General features: G+C 41.9%; 1 protein-coding gene across 3 annotated transcripts in view; it reads right to left on the reverse strand.

The window, feature by feature from the left end:
* LOC111645407 (disks large homolog 4-like) overlaps positions 1–22043 on the reverse strand; it is a 108243-nt gene extending 86200 nt beyond the window's left edge. For 2 of the 3 annotated variants that reach the window (XM_087170468.1, XM_087170467.1), the window contains exons 1-4: positions 21625–22043; positions 20279–20449; positions 17026–17854; positions 16229–16304 (exon numbers count right to left, since the gene is read on the reverse strand). In XM_087170468.1, the coding sequence (XP_087026594.1) occupies positions 16229–16304; positions 17026–17854; positions 20279–20449; positions 21625–21643 (1095 nt within the window). In that variant the 5' untranslated portion in view covers positions 21644–22043. The remainder of the gene's footprint in view (positions 1–16228; positions 16305–17025; positions 17855–20278; positions 20450–21624) is intronic. The other variant, XM_087170469.1, reaches the window with a different exon arrangement.
* Between the last annotated feature and the right edge of the window lie 351 nt (positions 22044–22394).

A 22394-nucleotide genomic window follows, 5' to 3' on the forward strand; every position in this document is an offset into this window, starting at 1 on the left:
CACTTTCTCTATGTGATGAGAAGAAAATAAGTGAATAGGAAATATGTCCTTAGCTTTAGGAATGTTTAACAGAAACAAGCTACCTGGCGTGTCCACTAAGGTCTCATTTGCTTTCAATAATTTACAAATGCCTGTGTGTAGTGTGTAATAGGTTGCTGTTTTCCATGAAAACCTGTACACTGTCTGTACAGCACCGAACAGCAGACAGACAGTGTGAGTGGCTAACTGGTGAACATAGTGGAGCACTTAGCAGCTAAAGGGCCAGATATTTCCCTCAGGTGTGAGTGGAAAACTAAATCGAGTATTGGAATTACATTCATTTGGTGGATACAAACACAACTGCAGATGCTAAAACAATGCTGAATGCTAATTCTGTAGTTACAGCTTGTTGCTCTGCCCCCAAGTGGCTAAAAAAATATTAATGCAAGTTTAAAAACCAAAATTCATTGAATTCAATACAGACATTCATATTTACATTCTCAGTGTTACAGTCTCTCTCCATGCAGACATTGAACATGTGGCATATTTATAGAAGACTTAAATAACTTTGATTGTTGAATTCAAATCAGTGAAGCTTCAGATACAGTAGAAGCAGCAACAGGGCTCGGACTGGAGATGTTGACGATAAACTGGCTGTAGAGTTTATGATATGAAATCAGACAGCAGAGCACAACCCTGCTCTCTCCCTGTCTCTACCTCTCTAATAAACACACACAGCTAAGACCTCTCTCTCTCTCTCCCTCTCACTCACTCTCCTGCCGGCTACTAACTCTCACCTTAGTTTACCTCAACCCTGAGTCCCTTGACAAGCTTAGTCATTACCTCTTTCCTTCTCTGTCTCAGCACATTTTGCCTTAGTCAGTGTCTCTCTCTCTCACTGTCCATTACTTTACCTCTACCCCCAGCATCTCTCTCGCTCTCTCTCTCTCTCATACACACACACACACACACACACACACACACACACACACACACACACACGAAACTCTCTACCTACCTTGCATCCAAACATCAAAGATATGGTGTTGTTGGTACATGCTACTTTGCAGTGGCACAACATGTGGCTAACGTTAGCTAGCTGGTCCCGCGCTGGGGGGGCATCCTAGCCTTCATACACACATTTCACACTCACACACATCCACACGCTCACACACGCATGCACACGCACATGCACATGCATGTCTTCTATCAACCGCGCTCCATCCTGTCCCACAATCCCCCACTCTTGCCGCCCCCCCTGCCCTCTCCCTCCCCCCCACCGCCTGGCTACAGTCCTCAGCTGTGGCAGGCCGGCGTCCTCTCCCTCACGCTCTTCATCGCTCTCATCTTCATCATCATCTTCATCAGTGTAATCCTCATAGCTGGTCAGGATGCAGGGAGCAACATGGTCACTGTCTGCCTGTGCATCAGCGTGTGTGTATGTCTATGTATGTGTGTGTCTGTGTATGTGTCAGAATGGGTTAGCACGTGTGTGTGTGTGTGTGTGTGTGTGTGTGTGTGTGTGTGTGTGTGCGTTCAGTGTGTTGTTGTTGTCAGCATGTGTCGATCAGTCTGTCTGTGTGTGTGCATGAATGAATGTGTGTGTGCATGTAAGTGTGTGTATGTGTGTCAGTATGGATGTGGTCTCTGTTGTCCTCTTCTGCAGCAGCAGTCCCAGTCCTCTATCTCCTCTCTCTCTCTCTGTGTGAGAGTTTGCCTCTCTCGTTCTATTGCTCCCCCTCTCTCTCTCTCTTGCTTTCTCTCTATCTGTGTGTGTGTTTCTCTCTCTCTCTCTCTCTCTCTCCCTGTCTTGCTCACTCTCTCTCGGTTCGCTCCACTGCCTCTCTTGGCCCGCCTCTCAACAGCAAGATCAATGAGAGACAGAAAGAAAGAAAGAAAGAAAGAAAGAAAGAAAGAAAGAAAGAGGAGAGACCAGCACACTGAGGTAGAGGGAGGATTAAAAATGTGGTGTCTTTCTTGTGTCCCCCTATCTCTCCCTCTCTTTTCACCTCTCTCTCTCTTGTTCTACCTGCTGCAGTGATGCTCTGCCTTGTATAGTCATACAACAGCGCACGCACACACACACACACAGACACACACACACACACACACAGCGAGGAGGAGGGGGGTAAGGGTACAGTATTATACGGGCTAGTGAAGATTGAATTGACCAAATATAACAGTGATGGAGAGAGAGAGGGATAGAGAGACATAAAGACTGAATGAGTGAGGCAGAGACAATGTTGTTACATCATTCAGAGTTGCAAGCCATGATCTCCCAAAAACACACACACACACACACACACACACAAACACACACACAGACAGTATATTAACACATATACACACACACACATTTTTCTGGGGTGACTTGTTCAAGTGATATTTGAACACAGCCCTGTTATTCAGCTGGCAGAAGGATGATAACATTGGCATTGAGCCATTTTAAACCACAGGTGACCAGGACGGAAGATCAGAGGGTGGTAGAAACAAATAAAATCATCTGCGTTTCCATTAATCCAGCACTGGACAACCTTTGACATACAGATGCACATGTCTCTCTGTTAATTTGTATTAAAGCAACCCTTGCATTGAAATAACACAAAGGGCTATGTTAGTAGGGGAATGTTGCTTCTGGCACTGGTGAGACATAGTATATAATATATAAGTCCAATTTGAGTAACAATCCTTGAGTATGAAGGCTTATAAGGCACCACAACATATCAGTCTATTTTACTATGAGGCAGGACTTTACAGCTAAGGAAAGTTATTACACTGGGAATTATTTAATACTAATGTAACGATACACAGTATGCCTACAGCATTTACTTTACAAAGTAATCTACCAGGAATTTTTGCTTGCACATATTTGATTGGTCACTGCAGTGCCTTGGCTGATGACGTTATGTTGCGTTGCAGTAACAGTTGAGCCAGCTTCAACTTTTTTTTTACTGGACGACCCTGCATTTTTTTTGCAGGAGCCCTCTGTGTTGGCACCCCCTGCTGTGTCAGTGGACTGGCCTAATTAAAATGAATGAGGGTTGTTTTTTCAGTCAGTCTGAACATGTCCTTAGGTGTAGGTTACTGGCAGGACATCGTCTATGTATCAACTTGTTAATAGAGAAATGTGCCAAATGCCCACAAGACTGTCTGATTAACAGCATCCAATAGGAACTTTATTCAAATTTCTAGCTTATATCAATACAGTACATACCACAGAATGCTCGTATTTAGATTTACATTTACTCATTTGGCAGATGCTTCAGCACAGAGACCTTGGACTACTAAACTAAATCTGCTCAATAAGACAAAGTCAAGGAGATCAGCTAAAGAAGTGCACATAAGTTCACTCTAAGTGCAAGTAAGGCGACTTAGGGTGTGAGAGGTGTTAGGGGACGAGGTGCTCATGAAAGAGATGAGCCTCCCCTGCTCTGATAGTATTTGGTAGCTCATTCCACCAGAAGGGAAAACCACAAAACAGAACAGTTTGGACTGAATTGCCTTGTATGTAGGGATGGCAATGATAAACAACATTCCTTGGAGAACAGAAGTAGCCGAGAAGGAGCTTAAGCCCAGAGTTGTGCCAGTTCACACTTAAAAAGAACTAGTTCAAAGTTCAGTTCATACAGATGAAAATTAACTAGTTCACATTCATTTGTTCCTTTTTTTAAATAAAGGCCGCTATTCTTTTCCAATAGAACCTCCTTCTACCCATCCATCACCAGCCCCAAATCATTGCCACTCCCAAACTAAATTAATTATTTTACACCACTAAAGAATCACAGACATGAGCTAAAAATGTCATAAAACGTTCACGTTCATCATTTGTAAACTGATTCATTCATGTTCATGTGCAACACTGTATAAGCCTGTATGATTGTGATCAAGTTGATGTGTGCAGACCCAGAGGTCAGTTTGTATGCAAGCATTAGGTGACTTGAATTTGATTTGGGTGGTCATGGGTCACCAGTAGAGGTCAATGAGCAGCAGAGTGACATGTGCCCTTTTGGGCTGATCGAAGACCAGATGGGCTGCCGCATTCTGGACCATCTGTAAGGGTGTCACTGTGGATGAAGCGAGACCAGATAGAAGGACATTGCAGTAGTCAAGCCGTGAAATAACCATGACCTGGACCAAGAGTTGGGTAGAGTACTTAGTCAGGTAAGGCCTGACTTTTCCTAATTCCTAATTTTACCTGATTCCTAATTTTCCTGAGAGTGCAAAGAGGCATGACCGGAAGACAGCTGTCAGATGGTCAGAGAAGCCCAGCTCAAACTTGACACCCAGATTTTTTGGAAACTTGGTTGGGGTGAGAGATGAAGAGGCACTTTTTATGTTGATATTGTGATGGAGAGATTGAGTGGATTGGAGTTCATTCTTAGAAAGGTTCAGTTTAAGGTAAGGTTCCTTGATCCATGCTGATATGTCTGAGAGACAAACCATGAACCATACCAAAACCATGGATCACACGGGAATGACAAGTATAGATTGGTATCGTCTGCATAACAATGATAAAAGAAACCATGTGAGCAGATAATCTAACCCGAAGAGGTGGTGTATGTTGCAAAGAAAAGGGGCCCAGCACTGAGCCTTGGGGCACTCCTATGGGGAGATGATAGAAAATGGGCATTTGCCCTTGCCATGACACATTGAAAGAACGCTCAGTGAGGCAGGATTCAAACCAGAATGTGCTTTTCCCGAGATGCCCACATCAGAGAGTCCAGATAGCAGGATGAAGTGGTTCAAAGTGTCAAAGGTCCAGCAAGATAAGGACCAAAGACAAAACTCTAGTTCAAGCTCTCACATCTTCTGTCACAGACAACAGAGCCATTTCAGTGTAGCAGCAGCTCTTAAAGCCCGATGATTAGTAGTATTTACTGTAAATATTTAGGAAAATGCAATTTACAAGCTGCTTTAATAAGTTTTGATATTTACCATCTTACTATATGTAACATATTAGATTCGTACTTAAATATCTGACCAAGTTAAGGGTCTGCTATTTTCCCTGAAACGGAGAGGAGAGGAGAAGAGAGTAAAGGATTTATGGGAGATAAAGGGCAGAACAAGTTAAACAAGTCAAAGCGCACTCTTCAGCTGAGGCTCTTGATGCTGACGGCTGGGCCATCTGGACTATGACACACACAGTAGTCTCTCTGTGGTTGTCTCTGTCTTCTCACCTCGACTGGAAAACAAACAACGCAGCATGAGAGAGGAGAGCACAGAGAAAGGGAAACAATGTGCGAGAAAGCAGAGGGCGAAGCGCGGGAAACAAGCAAACACAGGGTGATTTTGAGGTCACCAACAGGGGAGAAGGGGAAATATTAAAAGATGGAAAAGTGGAGAAGATAGGGATTGACAAGCTGATACTGATATTCCTGATACTAGAGGTCTCCAAAGCAATTTCATAAGTTTACTGATTAAGTTATAAATCCACAACCACAAGCAAGACTATGCCTCAAGTTACATTTAAAGCTGTTAATCTGTAATGAGAATTTATTTTTAGAGGGTTTTTTAGAATATCTAACTGCACGTAGATAAAAGATGCACAGATATAAGCATCGGAGGAGCCAATTAAGTTCTGAAGTTGATGCAGGTAGACAAGTCACATAAATAATGTAATGGCATGAAAGGTTATTCTGAGTACAGCAGGAATTTAATCTTAAAAAAAAAACTTTCTTATGAAGAATCCACATAAATTAACACATGTATAACTTTGTGTATGTGATTAGTTGATTAATAATTGATGCATCAACCATGTTGCAAAACTTCAGATCTTTCTGCACAACAAATCTCTAGAAATTGTTCTTTTTTTAGGTACAAGATAAAAGAGTTTCATGGCGGGAACAATGTGTTTTGCATCCATCCTCAATCCCTCAAGATTTTTTGCAATATTTCTTAGTGTGCTGATAGTTTACTGTCTTTTGGATGTAATTCTGCCATTTACGTGATTGGTTATATATCAGAAACTCCTCAGAGAAAGTGACTTGTCACTTGTTTGTTGGTGGCAATTCTTGTGTGCCATGCTTGCTTTGAAGTTTTTGCTCAGCACATCCTAAATATCACTCTTCAAACTCAAAATTGAGGCCAAGCACCCAGTTCTTCCTCTCTTCCTTTCAAACAAATGTTTACTGTGTGCCAGAGAGTTCTTCCCTGGAGTGTTCAGAGGAATAAATGTAACCGCTCTTGTAAAATGGATACAGGTTAACCTAATGCCTGACAGTAAAAAAAGAAGCATTTTAACATAAAAATGTTCTGGGTTTGGACTATTGTTCATGCGTTTTATATGGAAACCTCAGATTGGATTCCTCCGGAGAGACATCAGGGAGTTATTTTTATGTTGTCAAAGAGTCAGCTTTGGGTCAAGTGCCAGTCTTCCCTTAGTCTTGGCTTGTGTGATAAGTTAGCCGTCCTGAGACCGAGTGTCCTTCTGTGTTTGGCAAGGAACAGATGGAGATCCTGCTGAAGTACGTGCATGCACATGTACACAGACACACAGACACACACGTACAGATACACACACCCACACACACAAGTACATTCATACATCTGGGATAGCCACAGGCGTTCTGGCTCATATGCCTCATAAAACATAATGTGAGAGTAAACATAGCATCGAATGTCACATTATCAACATCACACACCCAATTACTGAAAGATAGAAAAAAAGAAGAAACAATGACAGAATATAAGAGAGGAAATAAGAAATAAAGACAGGAAAGAAAGGAAGGAAGAAAAAAGAAATAAAGGAATGAATGGGAGACAAATGGGGAGCGAGAGAGAGGATGCTACCTCATGAGCCTAGCAGGCATGCACTACATGTTAACATTAGTAGGTCAGCCAGCACAGAAATAACTACACCGTGTGTATGTGTGTGCGGTAACCTCATACACTCCCTGCGAGCCAATCGTGGTGGATTCTCCATTCTACACACTAACCAATCGAAAAAAATCTCCATACATCAACATTTCAAACATGGTCACATGATCAGCGTTTACCAGCTGTGTGTTCAGTTTCCACGAGTGAATTTTCTTCCAAATAGATCTCGTCCTCGCTCTATGTAAAACGCTGTGCGAGGATACACTGATTCCTTTGGAAACTTCATAGATACAAATATCAACTGTGCAACAGCAAAAGTTCATTTATTTAAGACTGTTTTGAATTGTGGATTTAATTCCAAGGGACATGTCATCTATGTATTGACATAGTAAAAGTGGAGATGTTAAGTCTCTGCAGAATAATCATTTGAGCACCCAACATGTTGGTGTGTTTTTCATACATATAGTGCCACTATGTGGTAAAACACAGACACAGCACCACATGGACGATGTTCTCCAGATTTGAATTCTTCTCTCAAACATGCTTTACATAAACTCATGTTGTTTTTGCTGTCACTGACAGAGATAATGCAAAGGCCTGCAGGGGTTTAGCATCTTATTAAGTTCTTCAAACAGATCTATATGAGCTGTACTAACATACAGTACATGTGCATACAAATACTATATAACACAGCAGTGATACATTGCACACTCTCTGGATCTAATGTAGACATAGAAAGGCTTGAAGCCTATACTGAATATAAAAATATTAATCCCTAAACTCAACTGTTGCAGCTATACTACTGGGAGCATGACAAACAAGTGCAGGGGGGACAAGGGCAATATTTTGTAATCTTTTTGACTCACAATACACATGAAAAATGATCCTGATCTACCCCCAAACTATCCTGACAGTCGAGGGCCATGGGTTCATGCAGTCATGATGACGCTAAGCTGTTTAATTTTCCCCTGCTGGAAAATCAATGATAAGACTGAACTGAAATGAACTCAGCCACTTGCCTTGTTGCTTGTGCATGTGTGTATAGGTTGGTATCTTTGCATGAGTGTGTGTGTGTGTAGCTCCACAGAGATTAGTCATCTGCTAAATGGGATTAGCTGCTCTGTCTGAACTCAGGCATGACATGGGCTGAACAATGAACAATTTAATGTTAGCCTACTTCCCTGTTAGCCTGACCGGCACAATAGACTGCTGAAAAAACAAGTGTTGGCAATGGGAACACATCTGCTAAAAATCTTTCAGATATGAACAACAAACCACTGTTATTACCCTTCTTCATAAGGCTATCAGCCCCTGCAGAGTGTTGGCACCCTGCTTGCATCCTTTTTCAGCCAGGTGATTTATTTTTCAAAGACAACCACTGCTCAGTCCTTGCCCCTGAAGTTGACCCTGGTCACCAGCCAAGTTGGTCTGATTGTGGCTGAAGTCTGGAGCCTGATAGACAAAAATGAGCTGGCTCTCGACCATGTATTGCTTCCGGATTTGGACTGGGTTCAGGGATGTGGACTTGGACGGATGTGAGCTGAGAGACGGTTCCAGTTAGCAGCGTTATAGCTAGCTCTGGGCTAGTTTTGGTAACCAATGGTTTTTCCCCTTTGCCACAAAGTGATATCAATCTGTAAAACAGCATTAAACATCGGCGCAATTCCAATCAGTTGTTGTATCAACCACTGATATGAGATTATGCTAAATCCCTTTTTATAATTTCCAAAATAATGAGCAAGGAGAAAGAGGCTTAGTACATAAGGGTACCATTTCATGGCAATGACATTTAAACAGATATGCAGCAAATATGGCTAAAAACGTATCATAAAAGTTGTTACTATTTTGTCTAGATGTCAGCCATTATGATGAACAGCTTCTCACTCAAACATCAAGGGGTCAGGGCCTAAAAGAAGTTTCCACAAATTGGGTTTTACGATGGGGTGGACCACACCTCATAAAATCTTCTGTTTATTCATTTGAAAAAGAGCCTTAAAAGCTTTAGTTGAGTTTAGTTGAGTTTAGTTGTTAACCTGTGAAGATTGAAACAGAAGTAGTTGAGTAGTCACCACAGATAATGGAGCGTTAGCTAGCAGCTATCATTAATGGTAAAGCCACAACCTCTGGCCCTGGACTAATTCCTCTTAATTACTCAGCTCCTCTTGATTGTAAGCCAGCTTCCGTGATTCCTATCACCTCAGATACCATTCTGTGTTACCTTGGAAGGATCAGGGACCGAGGGTTTCTGAGGTGTTTCCGAAAGAAGTGACACATCTTGTTTCAAAATAATTTGGGAGGCGCCTGTAACGTAGATGCACATATATGGATGCCAACATGTACTTTACCTAAGACAGGCTTTGTAGATTGTTTGACTGCAGCTAAATTCTCTGAATGAGAATGATTAAGAAAATAAAGGAAGTGTTATTGTGTTGTTTTTCTTCCCCACAATGTGTTTAGATGAAGATCACGGGACATATGTATTGTTTGTACACATGTAGGTAGTATATAAACACACACACCTATGTTTGGTTTAAAACAAGCTTTAAAACCAACCTAAACTGTGCAGGCAAGAATACAGAGCTTACTGAAAAATGCACCACTCTGTATATGGTTTTACACAAACCACACATTAATACACAGGTAACTGTCTGCTGGTCATTCATTACTGAAGTCCATTCAACCTCAGATGACCTTTCCATTCTACACTAGCGACAAAACTCAGACCACTTTTCTGAATGAGCCACACCTAAAAAACAGCAGGTGGGTGAGAAGAAACTCAGTAATTAAAGTAAGAGGAGATACATTACATCGAATGAGGATGCAGAGTTGTGATGGTCCATCTTCACTTGCAGCCTTCGTGCTGGCCCAGTAGGTGTCAGCCCTACTACATGCAGCGCTATCCGTATACCTACACACTTCAGTCCAATTTGTCACAGCAAGTGTGGATCCTGCAGAGCTGAGAGGATGTTTAACCTTTCACTGAGGTTCTCATGAAGTGCTAACCAGTTCCAGCAGTCAGTCCTACATCACTGTGTTAGTCCTGCTGCAGATGAATAGCCCTGGGCTCAGTAGTCCTGCGGCTGTTTGGGAAGTTCTCTCCCTCTTCTCTGCTCTCATGCCTTCTCTGTTGATTAATTTGTCAGCCGTGACCCCCTCCTCACAGTTACATCACAATGCCAGCTGGACAGTTCCACAGATGGATGGATCGCTGGAATGATGCAGCATTGGAGTTTTACTGGCAAAATCCAGTAAAATATCCCACCAAAGCTAGGAATGCAAAGACCTCAGAGACTTGTGCTCTCTCTTTCCCTCTGTCTTTATGTGTCTCTCTCTCATTATTTCCTCTCTTTGCCCCTCTTTGTCCATACTAAAATAGCCCCTCCTCTGTAAAGTCTATTAGCAGCCTAAGGTAAGCCTCTTAGGAGAGACTCTTGCTTTCCTGGAGCACGGGAAGCCAGTGACACTCAGTAAGACCACACCACAATCACACACTGATAAAACCAGGGTAGGATTTAAGACTGGATACATCAGAGATAAAAAGAGGATTGGGCAAGATAGAGAGGAGAGTACTGATAGAAAGTAAAATCCTCATTCAGTATGTTTGACAACAATCTCCACAGGTATAGATACTACTGTGTTCAGTAGAGTTGCACACTGTTTACATATTATTTGAAGGATTTAACTAGTCCTGTTACATCACGTTCATGTACATTGTCATGCACCTCCGGTGACCACATTCCTTTCGTCACCAATACAAACATTATTGCACAAGTGGCTTTATCCTCCTATTAAACATCACATTTATTCTCCCATTCATGAATATCGTACTTCTCTACAAAACTGAATTTTTACATTATGACATGATTAACAGGGTCTGCAAGTGGAAATGTTTTTTCAGCCTGTGCTTCCTGGTTGGATGCATTTCTGAAGCTGTTATACAAAGTGTAGGTGCGCTGGAAACTCAGTGCCCTTTTAAGTTAATGTCAAGTTATTGAGTGGATTTACACCTGGGTTTTAAAGGTTTTCTGTGTGTTTTAACCTTTGCCCTGGGTCAGATGGCTAGAAGAAATGAATCCAGCAGGATGAGAGGGGATATACTGAGAAATTTTCCAGCAGTAATCTAGCAGTCTTGAGCTCAGGAACACCCTCTGGTTTTCAATCCATTAATTTAATGAGATAAATGAGATTAACCAGATTAATGCAGCCTGTTTGTAAATCTGCCAACAGACTACAGACTTACTTGTGTGTGTGTGGTTTGAGTGTGTGTCTCATTCTTCTGACACTTTCTTTATTTCACCAGATCCCTTTAACTTGAATGCCCCTGCAGCTTCTTTCTAAGACACCCTGAACGGCTGTCATTGGAAATTTGGGGTAGAACTTACAGTTTTGCAAAACTGCAACAACAAGAGCAATTTTGTTATTTATGCTAGTGACATGATTTGGTTCTCTGTCCACTCTCAAAGTCCCAATCCCTGTATTTGCCAACATGACAGAAGGTCATCCTCCTAACAGCTAATTCCCCATGGCAAGCACATGAACTGGCTGCAAGGTGACCTACCTCGATGCTGCGAGGTTGCGGCAGGGTGACCTGGGAGTTGAGGGGTCCATGAAAAGTCCAAGACTGAGACAAAAGTTTGATAAAGACTAAACTTGAGAAAGGATTTAACCACTAATCAAATATTTGTATTCTGTTAACTATGTATGATACAACCTCAAGAATTCCAGGACAATACTGATTTTAAACGTAGTTTTTAAGTTTGAAAGAACAAAGACTGTGACATGGAAAAGAAAGTGTTTTTCAGTCATCTGTCTTACACGCATCTGACCAAACAGACACTTCTACAAAGGCCACCACTTCAAGTCTATTTTCCTGTGTTTTACACATGTAACTACAGTTATTGTGTATTTGGGTGTGAGCACTTCCAAAACACAGGCGACCTACACTCAATACTGTGCCTGAACGCCTCCTGTGTAGACACACATGGCGCACCGGAGCTGCTGCTGATGCGCTGCTCACACTACAACTCCTGTGCTGTCAGGGCCAACACAGACCCTGACTGAAAGAGGAGCAAATAGACCCAGAACACAAACAGCTGAACCATATCACAAGATCAAGCTTCAACTTCAATGTTTAAAATATCAGGACCAGGTTGTGCCTAAACGTTTGCAGTATGGATGAACAAAGTCTGCAAGATGTAGTGAGAAGTGGAGGACACAAGTCAAGTCTAATGACTGATGAGAAAACAATAGTAGTTCCTTTAGTTGGTGTTTGCTGTTATCCCCATTTGAATAATTATGTCGCCCGTCTCTCAGGTAGCAGGCTTGGACATCTTTTGTTCCAAGCACACCCCAGCCCCACCTTGTATTAGTATTTGCAGATCTGCTCCAATGAAAGCCCATCTATCAGTTCGGCTCTCCATCCATCCATCCATCCATCCATCCATCCATCCATCCATCCATCCATTATTTATCCTTTGTGAGTCTGTCCCAGCTCACATTGGTCCTGCTGCTTTAAAATGGGCCATGCATTTCTGAGCCTGCACATATGTGCATAATACAGCGTTTAATTTTTGCCAGCCTAGTTTTTAGCCTTGAGACCCATCAGTCAGTCAACCACATCACTCAGCTACCTACACAGCTAGCCAACCAGTCAGAGAGCTCGTCTTTTGAAGTGTGTGTCCTATCAACCCAGTTTCCACGTCTCTGTGGGTATCACATGTTGTCAGACCAACAGCTGAGCAACAGATCGGCGTTCCCTTTAGAGTCACTTCACTAGAGCACAGTACGCTCCTTTAAGATATCACCTTAAAGCCTGTTCATTCACAAATTACAGCGAGCCATCTGTACAATGAGCAGCCTGTTCACAATTTGATATGGCTAATTGTGAGCAGGTGCACTAAGCTGACCATCATTTACAAAGCAAGTAGTTTTCTTTGAAACTATTCATCTGGATGTGTTCAGAGGAATCCCCCAAAGGACTGCCGCTCTCAGTCTCACTTTTCCATTAAAGATCATGCTATGTTCATGACAGTTTATAAGCAGAAAGATCGCGTCAGACTCATTCAAAGCTTAGCACACACTGAACACGCAATTTCAACATAAATAGTAAAGGGATAAATTGAATGAATGCCATCAAGAGGGACATTGATAATTTAGTTAGTAGAAAGTTGTATCTGTTTGTTTGTCTTCCCTGCTTTTCTCTGCTCTGTTCCTGTGTCTCACCTTGGTAGTGAGGATACAGATGCAGTCCATCCTCAACAGTCCGACTAGCAAAGTTTCACCAAAACATCTTCCTGCTGCAACTTTCCTGTTCCACCACTCTGCCGCTTGTTGCTGTTGGGGACATCCTCCTGTCGTCTGTCCGTCTCTGTCTCCTCCTTCTCCTCCTCCTCTTCTTTCATCCCTCAATCTCTCTCTCTCCTCCCTTTCTCATGTCCTCTCCACCTGTCCTTTCATCAAAGCAGCTAGAGAGGACTTCTCCGCTAAAATAGAGGCCGCCTCGGAAACATGGCAGCTGTCCCGGTGCACCTCCGCCCGCCCTCTTGTCTTCCAGCTGCTGTCTTCGTTTTATGGCAGCTGGTAGCCACATTTTGACCTCAAAGTGTGCATGGCTCAGAATATGCATCCGCACTCTCGCGCGGAACACACTCGCCACACACACAAAAAAAAAAAAAAACACACAGAGACAGGCGCAGAAATGCATACACATGGATGCACAGGCAAACACACAGGCAGACAGACGTGTATACACAGACACAAGCACACACACAAGTACATATACTACACACACACACCACTCTGCTGTTTTATCAGGTCAGTCACTGTTTGGCAGGAGACTGAGTGAACAGTAACAGCGGTATAGCAATGGATGCTCTACTTTCAACGTTGACTGTGGGTATCAAGTTAGAGCTCCATATGCACCCTGAAGCTCCACAGAGATGGGAATTCACCCACTCGGGATATTCGGCTTTTTTAAAAGATGCACGACATCACTACAGTTATTGTTGAATTTGAAACATTACAATATAATATGCTACACTATACAGGACCAGCAAACATACACACTATTTTACATTTGTTTCTGTTCTTGTCCTACTCTACTTCTGTCCAGCTCTACCCTCCCCTCGCCCTGCACTCATTGTTGATTCTCTCCCCTGATGCTCACTGCTGCCAACAGAAAGCTGTCTTGCTGCACTGGGCTGTGCTAATGATCATCATTACTGGGTCTCAATTTCTCCTACAGACAGTTGAAATAAGTAATCCTGTTCTGTAGGAGCCAAATCGTGTATTTAGCCTGTGTTTTTTATTTTTTGTTTAGGCTGCACATGTTCTTTTGGTTACTATAACTTCCAGTAATGGGCAGAGGGGTGTGGTTTTACATTATTTACCTGTTCACTCGTTTAAATTCAGACATAGACGGTGAGTAGGGCTTTGATATTTTATGTGTTTTCTTGTTTTAAGTGTGTCAGTACAACAATTGCTAGTCAGTATTTTTCTATTTTTAATAAACAGCAGAAGACACATCTGGATTTCAGGTTGGATTTGTTTGAACACGTCACAGTGAAGAGCCTGCCTACTCAGTGTTTTACAGATAGTTGTCGCCACATGTTCATTAAACAGTTCAAAAATGGATAATGACTTAAATGCTTTTGTTTCAACCCCAGTTTCCAGTTATTATTGGATTAATTATTAAAGCCACTATGATTGATATTTCTACAAAAACAATGTAGTAGAATTAAAATGATCATCCAAATCTGCAGCTTTCTGGAGTTTTATAGAGAGTTGCAGCTCAACGTTTGGCTGTCATGACTTTCAGCCACAACAGGTGACTGCTTTCAGTGAAGAAACTCAACAAACCCACTGTACACTACCTGCTTAGCTCCAAACAGCCTAAGCCTAACACAGTTAATGACCAGCTGGCGCACCTTGTGGAGTATTTAGCAGTCAAAGAGCAAGATATTTCACTCAGCAGTTATTAGACACCACAACACAAGTCAAAGACACTGAATATTGGACCATTCATCAGGGGGCCAGAAACACAACTCAACATGACTCAACAAGTTCTCCATATCAGCTTGGAAGGTGATGTTATGTCAGTGTTGTGTTCACAACTTATTTGTGCTGCCTACACAAGGCCAGAAGAACCAGTTACTGCAGGTTTAAGCAACATCTGAGTAATGTATCCGGGGTTAACACCAACTCCAACACAATACAAGCAGTGTACAGCTGGGAGGACAAATGTTGCCTGTGCAGCAGTTTATACAAAACAACTTCAGCATAAAGCAAAGCAAATCAATAACAGCACCACTTCCTGAGATGTGGGCAATCAGCAGCAGATCAAAGCAACATTGTGCCCAGATTGAATCTGTAGTGAAAATGCCCAAACCACAAAAACCATTCAATTTCTATGTCAGCAAGATCAACGAGACAAAACCAGTGCCATGAGCTTACCACTGAGCTCTTTCTGCTGACTCTACGGGACAATAAAATGTTACCAAACTGAATTGATTCCTCTTGTCATATTATGTAATGCAATGCAACCCAATGTTCAAACAGCATAAATGATCTGTCCATCTAATTCTGCTCTCTGCAGCCTTTTTGATATACAGGTTCAAAAGAAGATATGTTGTAAAATAAACATGTTTGCCTTATATCAAAACTATTCCCATGTTAGAGCAGTGATATGTTGGACATGGGGCAACAAATGCAGGGTAATTTTGGTTTAGAAACTCCCATTCTGTATCATTTAATTGTATTAAAAGCAATTGATTCATAACTAATGAAATGTTATCATACATGACACTGACTCCCCATGTACTTGCATGAGCTGGGTGAATTGTGCTCATAATTTCCTTATAAGCTGCAATATTGCACCAAATGACAAACACAAAACAAAACGTGCTGTAACACAGTGGAAGAAAAACCTCTGAAGCTTAAACAAAATGGCTTCATCCTAGCCAGGATGGTTAGGAAGCTTAAAAAAAAAAATACTTATCCAACCCTAGCTCTGACGAAAAGATTTATATACTACCTGACAGATGCCAACAAAATCAAGTCTGAAAATGAAGAATCAGAATATAAGGGGATCAAACCTACCGAGAAATCCCTGCGGCCTAACCCCATATAAGCACCAATAATGGGAGCATCATACAGTACATCACCACACCTGACAAGCTCTCCTAGGCACCAACAGATAACCGAGGATATATTTACATCTGAAAATAGTTTCTCTAAAACTCATGAGAAAAATAATTACTTCTCTTTCTTTTCCAAAATCATGCAGCCAAACTGTAACCTCAAGGTTACCACCCAGTGCCTGGGTTCAGCCTCCTTCTGATAGGAAGCAATCTGTACTTCACGCTGCTTCCAACTGTAGAGGGATTTGCTGCAGGTTTCCTCAGACACAAACACAAAACAACCAGAGATGTCTTACCTTGTTGGGGGTCAGTGGGCTTGCAGCGGGCCTGGGGCTGGGGGAGGTGACTTTTACTGACCCGGGGCTGGTTGGGCTAAGAACAGAAATCAGGGAGAGAGGGTGTCAGGAGGTGAACTCTGAAAACTGTCAGTTATTATTATTCTGTACTATCTACACCTGAACTCCCTGAATGTGACCTCCATACAAAGCATTGTGTATTTTAAAATGTTGTACAACATAACATCACAAAATACCATTGGTGTAATATATAAGCTAAAGACAATACACCCTAAATGTGGGAGGTCTGCAAATTCAGAGGCTCAGTAAACTAAATAGGCAAACCATAAATAATTACAAAAGACAAGTGACTAAAAAAAACAGTGCCCTTAAGTGCCAGAGGTTTTCCTTTCAAGAGTCCAACAGCCTAAGGAAATGTACTTCTTTAATCCGCTCAGAGTTGTCTGAACCTCCTTCCAGAGGGCATTCCCTCACAGAGGTGAGCTGCTGGGTGACAATCATCTCCTAACAACATTCAAGGCTTCTGGGTGACACCAAACTTTATAAATTAATTTTCGATCCAGTTCCACTCATTTCTCTCGTGCATTTGTTTCAGCTGTGATCAGACTACCAAACCAAACTGTGATAGAGAAAGTCAGCACACTTTCTGTAGCACGTGTGTAAAACTGGACCATAGGTTTCCCCCATCTGTTAAAATGTCATAATAACAGCTGTTAAGTCTGGTTTGCTAATAAACCCTACTAACAGCTGAAATGTATGCTCATGTTGCACTGAGCAAAATAAATTGCGGGACATACCTCAAATGAGGTCCTTTAGTCAAAGGCCCTGGAGGACTTGTGGGGCTGAGGCTGCTGAAGGTAAATTTTCCCTGGGTGGGGCTAGCTGGACTCGTGCTTGGAGTGACTTTGCCTAATCCTGGGTCTCTGCTGGTCGTGACACCTGTAGAGATGACTGCAGCATCTGTGACTCTGTCAAGATCTGGGCCAGTGCTAGGAGTGGTGTTGGTTGGAGTGAGTTTGTCTGAAGTAGTTGGAGGCATTAATCCCTGAATGGTGCTGGAGACGAGGGCTGAGACAGTCACCAGGTTGAGGTCGGGAGCGGCAGGAAGGCTTGGTGGATTGGTAGAGGTGGTGGAGCTTTCTGAAGAGGTGGCAGTCAGATGTGGCTTTGCTCCATTCAGTGATACTGCAGGAGGTGTTTTTATGGAGCCAGTGGGAGTTTCTACACCATTCACTGTGGCAGCAGAGGGAGAAGAGGGTTTAAAAGTCTCCGCTGCTGAGGCTCCAGACTGGACAGGAGGAAGAGGAGCACGGTACTTGACCTTGGCTGGCTGTGACTGAGGTGTACTGGACTGTGTTGTTGGGGAAGATGGCTTCTTGGGGGGTATTCCAGATGGGATTGGAGGGGCAGGGGATTTGATTGACCTGGGTTTGGGGGCAATGGATTTTGGCTGAGGTGATCCTGGCGGAGATGCCAGCGGGCTCTCTGGACCAGGGGAGGACTGTGGCTGGGCTGGGAGTTGTTCTGGCAAGTTACAGGAGGCAGAGAGGACCCCTGGACCATCTAGCTGGTCCCCAGAACGCTTGTTGTCTGTGAGGATGGTCAGCTCATAGTACTCCTGGATATCTGGAGGTAGAAACAGAGACATTAATGGATCCATCCAATGGATTCGTAAATTATGACTGAATGAATGCACGACTTTGTAAATGATAGACTGACTAATCATAAAATAAATAATGAAGACAATAAGTGAATGAATGAATGAATATCAGTGGGAAACTGTTATCTCTAAATGATGTAGAGCTTTAGAGCTGAACCGATTATTCAATAACTAGAAATTAATCACCAATCATTTTGACAATCATTTGGGTAATTTGTTAAAAAAGAAAACTCAAAACATTCTCTGCTCCAATCTCAACAATTGGACAATGTGCTGATTTTTTGTTTCATATCATTGTGAGTTGAGCATCTAAATAGTTTGGACAGTTTGTCAGGCAAAATGAAACATTTATTTATTTTATTTCATAGACTGAAAAATTTATCTATCAATTGATTAATCAAAGAATATAATTTGCAGCTCAACAATGAAGTCATGAATCATTATTTGCAGCCCTATAAAGCCATTTAAAATATAAAAGAAAAGCTACTGTTTTATAGTATTCTTTAATTCAGATAAAACCAAAATGAAGCAGTCCCCTCATTTTTCTGAGTTAGCCGTGAAATCAAATGAACCACAGCTAATACACTAGTGACCCCTAGTGGCAGCAAGAGGATACTTCCACCATAGTCATATAGACCGGCAGCTACTGAAGTATCCTGGGTTCCTCATCTAAAGGAGGAATGAGTAGTTCATCCCTCTGTCATTTCCTTTTTCATACGTAAGAGCACTGAGTGACTGTTATGATCAGAGGTTTAACTTCCCCTGCTTAACAACTGACAGGCAATTCTACACCATACACATGGGTGTGAGCTCAGTTTGGTGGCTATAAAAGAGATGGTGAGAAAAAAGGATAGAATATGTGGGAAGAGGACAGGGGATAACAAGTATAACAAGTACTATAACACATACAAATGATGATGAAACAGGCATTAAATATCATATGTAAATCAATATATATATATATATATATATATATAAAAATGATACAGTACAGTAACACACAGTCAGAAAATATTCAAACATATTAAATGCTACAGTAGATGAAGAGGAAGTCAGTGTCATGTTTAGTGAAAAGCATGTACGCGCGCACACGCACGCACGCACGCACACACACACACACACACACACACACACACACACACACACACACACACACACACACACACACACACACAACAGAGAAAGAGGTGTTACTTTAACAGGTACAGGTGTGGGCGTGGTGCACACCAGAGCAGGTGGGGCAAGAGACCAAGAACCAGTTTGTTGTCTTACACAGACACACATTGTGGCCTGTGTTTTCCTTCAAATGAGAAACAGTTCACCACAAGCAGAACTAACTAGTTAGACACAGATTAGAAACTACTGGGAGGACTTTACACATGCTACACATACTTTAAATGTGTACCTATTTTCTACAATGGGCCCTGTGTTTTATGTGACAGGCCATGTCACGCCCACATCTGTGTGTTCTGATCTCCATTTTCTGGTCAACAGTCATGTGATTAGACCAGCTCAAACATCTTGTAGACACCATGAGAACTTGTGCTACCACTTACAGCAAACACTATTATCAGTCCAGCCTTCTGTCCGCTGGCCTACTGGCCTACAGATACAGTTCCTGTCTTTTAGCCTTATATACAGTCCCAAACAGACAGCATCCTTCCTGACTAACACACTGCACTACTCCAGGACATGACACTAAATGCAAAATGCAAGACAGTCCAACCTGGCTGCAGCGAAGCAACACTGAGCACCTGGACTTGTCAACACGAGCAACATAAGAATCAAGCTAAACGGTCAGTTCACCCAAATCATAAAAACCAGTGGCATCTAGCCATGTGGTGAGTTTCTGTTTTTTTCTGTTTTGGTTTTGAGATAATGTAATCCAACATTACATTTGAAAGAACTGCTAACTAAAACTGCTTCACATGAACAATGTACCAACAATGTTATATATCAATGATATTATCAAGAAAAGGTGTGTGTGATTTGGGTGAAATTACCCTTTAATCTAACATAACTGTTGATTTAAATACATTGATCTCTGATAATATACTGTAATATGTGGTCATGCGTATTCATACAAAAAGAAATAGTGCAAAACTGTCTGTAAAGGTCTTTTAATAATATATAACAATATTCATTTTTAAATAAACATCCTTAATTTCCATTCACACAGTTAGCAAGACAATCAGCACCACACCTTAAGAATCCATTATAGATAAAAAATCCAACTAAAAAAGAATAATAGGAAGGTCAACAAGCTTGACAGCATTTAAAAGCTCACCAAGTCTTCAAAATCAATAGGTCACATTGTAATACCATGTTTAAATGGGTGTATAAATAGGAGGGAGGAGGGAGTATACAGACAGACAAACAGATATTCTTACCAAGCAGAGCACTAAAGAGCTGACTTTGGAAGACATTGATGACTCTGTCCAGAGACTGCTGGAGCTGGTGATCTTCCTCCAGGTGGCCCTGTTTGGTCCGATTCTGGTTCTGCTGTCTCTGATCTAATTTGGCCCGGTACTGCTGGAGCAGCTCCAGGGCTCGCTGAGCATCTACACAGAACATAAACAATTAAATACCACGTTACTAATGACAGAGAAGGTAAGACTAAAGTGCTCTTCAGTAAAGCAAGGAGATTATGTAGTGTACATTAGACAAAGCCTTAACTTAGGTGGACATGAGTTTGGTTAAAAACTGTGCCTGGTTCAGATCTGGCAGGGTCGTCATTAGGGTGAAGTTTATTAAGAACACCTGGCTGGGAGAGAGTGTCGACACAGGTGTTATTAGTCTGTCAATTGTCTTTTAGCATATCTCATCTCCTTGCTCTTCTGAGGAGCAAATAAAAATGAAATATGTGAAATATAAGGTGTTCGTTCAGTATCTTTTAAGTACTCTTAATTACAAGGGAACCACAGGTCTTTGTGTTACATGCTGAACATTCAGCCAGTTCATGGCACACTATTGTATTTGTCTGCATTTTATGGACTGGTAACTACTATTACATTTTATAACCCTGTGTTTGAGTTGCTCTGGTGCAGAAGGGCATGAGGGCAAAAGAGTTTATGTTGTAAAGGAGGGTTGCAAACTGCATTCCAGGCTCCATGGCACTCTGAACAGCTGATTAAAGCAAACTCAGTCTGAAATGTGTCAGCGTTGACCCACACATGCCACCTTCTTTACTGCACGTCAAGCCAAATGGCAGACAGATTTGTGGTGATTTAATCAATATTTACGTATCTATAGGCATAAGTCTATAGTCTATCATTTGCAGCAATCTTTTTGACACAGCATCCAACAAATATAATCCATGCTGAAGCTAAATCCCGTCAATATTCTGGCATATCAATGCAGACTAGCATGCTGAAAACAAACAGAAGTCATTAAAACATTTTTTGAAAGTGCTACTTTGTGAAAAACTTGTGCGCCGAATTTACCACAAGGTCTGAATGACCAGTAAAAGCTCTTAAGTTATTGTCTATAACTTGTGTATGTTTACCAACAAACAATTAAACGTTAAATTACTGATGTTTAAGAGAAGTTTCGTTACGTTAACTTACAGGCTAAAGAGGAGCGCTTCGCAGAGCTGTAGCAACATCAACGCGAGCTTTTAGAGAGGTTCAAACTGATTTTTTTCAATGTCGTCTCTTTAACAAAATAAAATATATGTTTGTATGTACAACATCGATGGAAATAAAGACAAATAATTACCCAAAAGTACTTTATTTACCTTTTTGTCGAACAGGCATTGTGACACGCACAGTCTTCCTCCCCAGTGCTTCTGTGCGCGCGCGTGTGAGTGTGAGTGTGTGTATGTGGCGCTGTGACAGTCTATCTGTTTTTACAGATGTGTGCGTCTGTCCTGGGACAGCCTGCCTCCAAAGTGGGACACCACACTGACACCACGGCAGTCTGGTATATCAAGTTGTCTTTTCGGCCGAAGAGAAAAAAACTTCAGGCAAACCGTCACAGAGTCGGAGAAAAGAGAAAGCGTCAACCGCTCATATCAAATGTTGATTAAACAGTCACCAATTGGACTTAGCACCCGGAGCTGCACGTGTTTCTCTCCGTCTCTTTCACTTTGACTCTCCCTCTGGCTCTTTGGTAAAAAACTAGTTCTCCATTCCTTCATTCAGGTGACTTGACTCAAAACGCCGTCTGACCGGTTCTTAGACGGTCCTATGGGATGAAGACAAACACACACGAAAAACGCACACACGCCTAAAAGTGCCTAAAAGACACACAGAAACACACACTCATGCACTCTCATCCAAACACCATTCCAGCAGGTTTGTCTGAGAGGCTCTACATAAGCAGCTTGTGTATGTTGGAGGTATTGTCATGTTAAACAGGTATATTGTGTGCAGTGGATGAAAGCCTGGTGTGTCCCAGGGTCTCCACTGGATCTACATCTAATCCATTCAACTCTGAGTATAGATTTGGATTTACACTGATTAGACTCCCAGAGATAAACCTATGTAACCTATAAATCACACACTG

The sequence above is a fragment of the Seriola lalandi genome, unplaced genomic scaffold (assembly GCF_002814215.2).
Source record: "Seriola lalandi dorsalis isolate HSWRI2012SDOR001 ecotype SW California unplaced genomic scaffold, Sedor1 jcf7180002054949, whole genome shotgun sequence".
Lineage (NCBI taxonomy): Eukaryota > Metazoa > Chordata > Actinopteri > Carangiformes > Carangidae > Seriola > Seriola lalandi.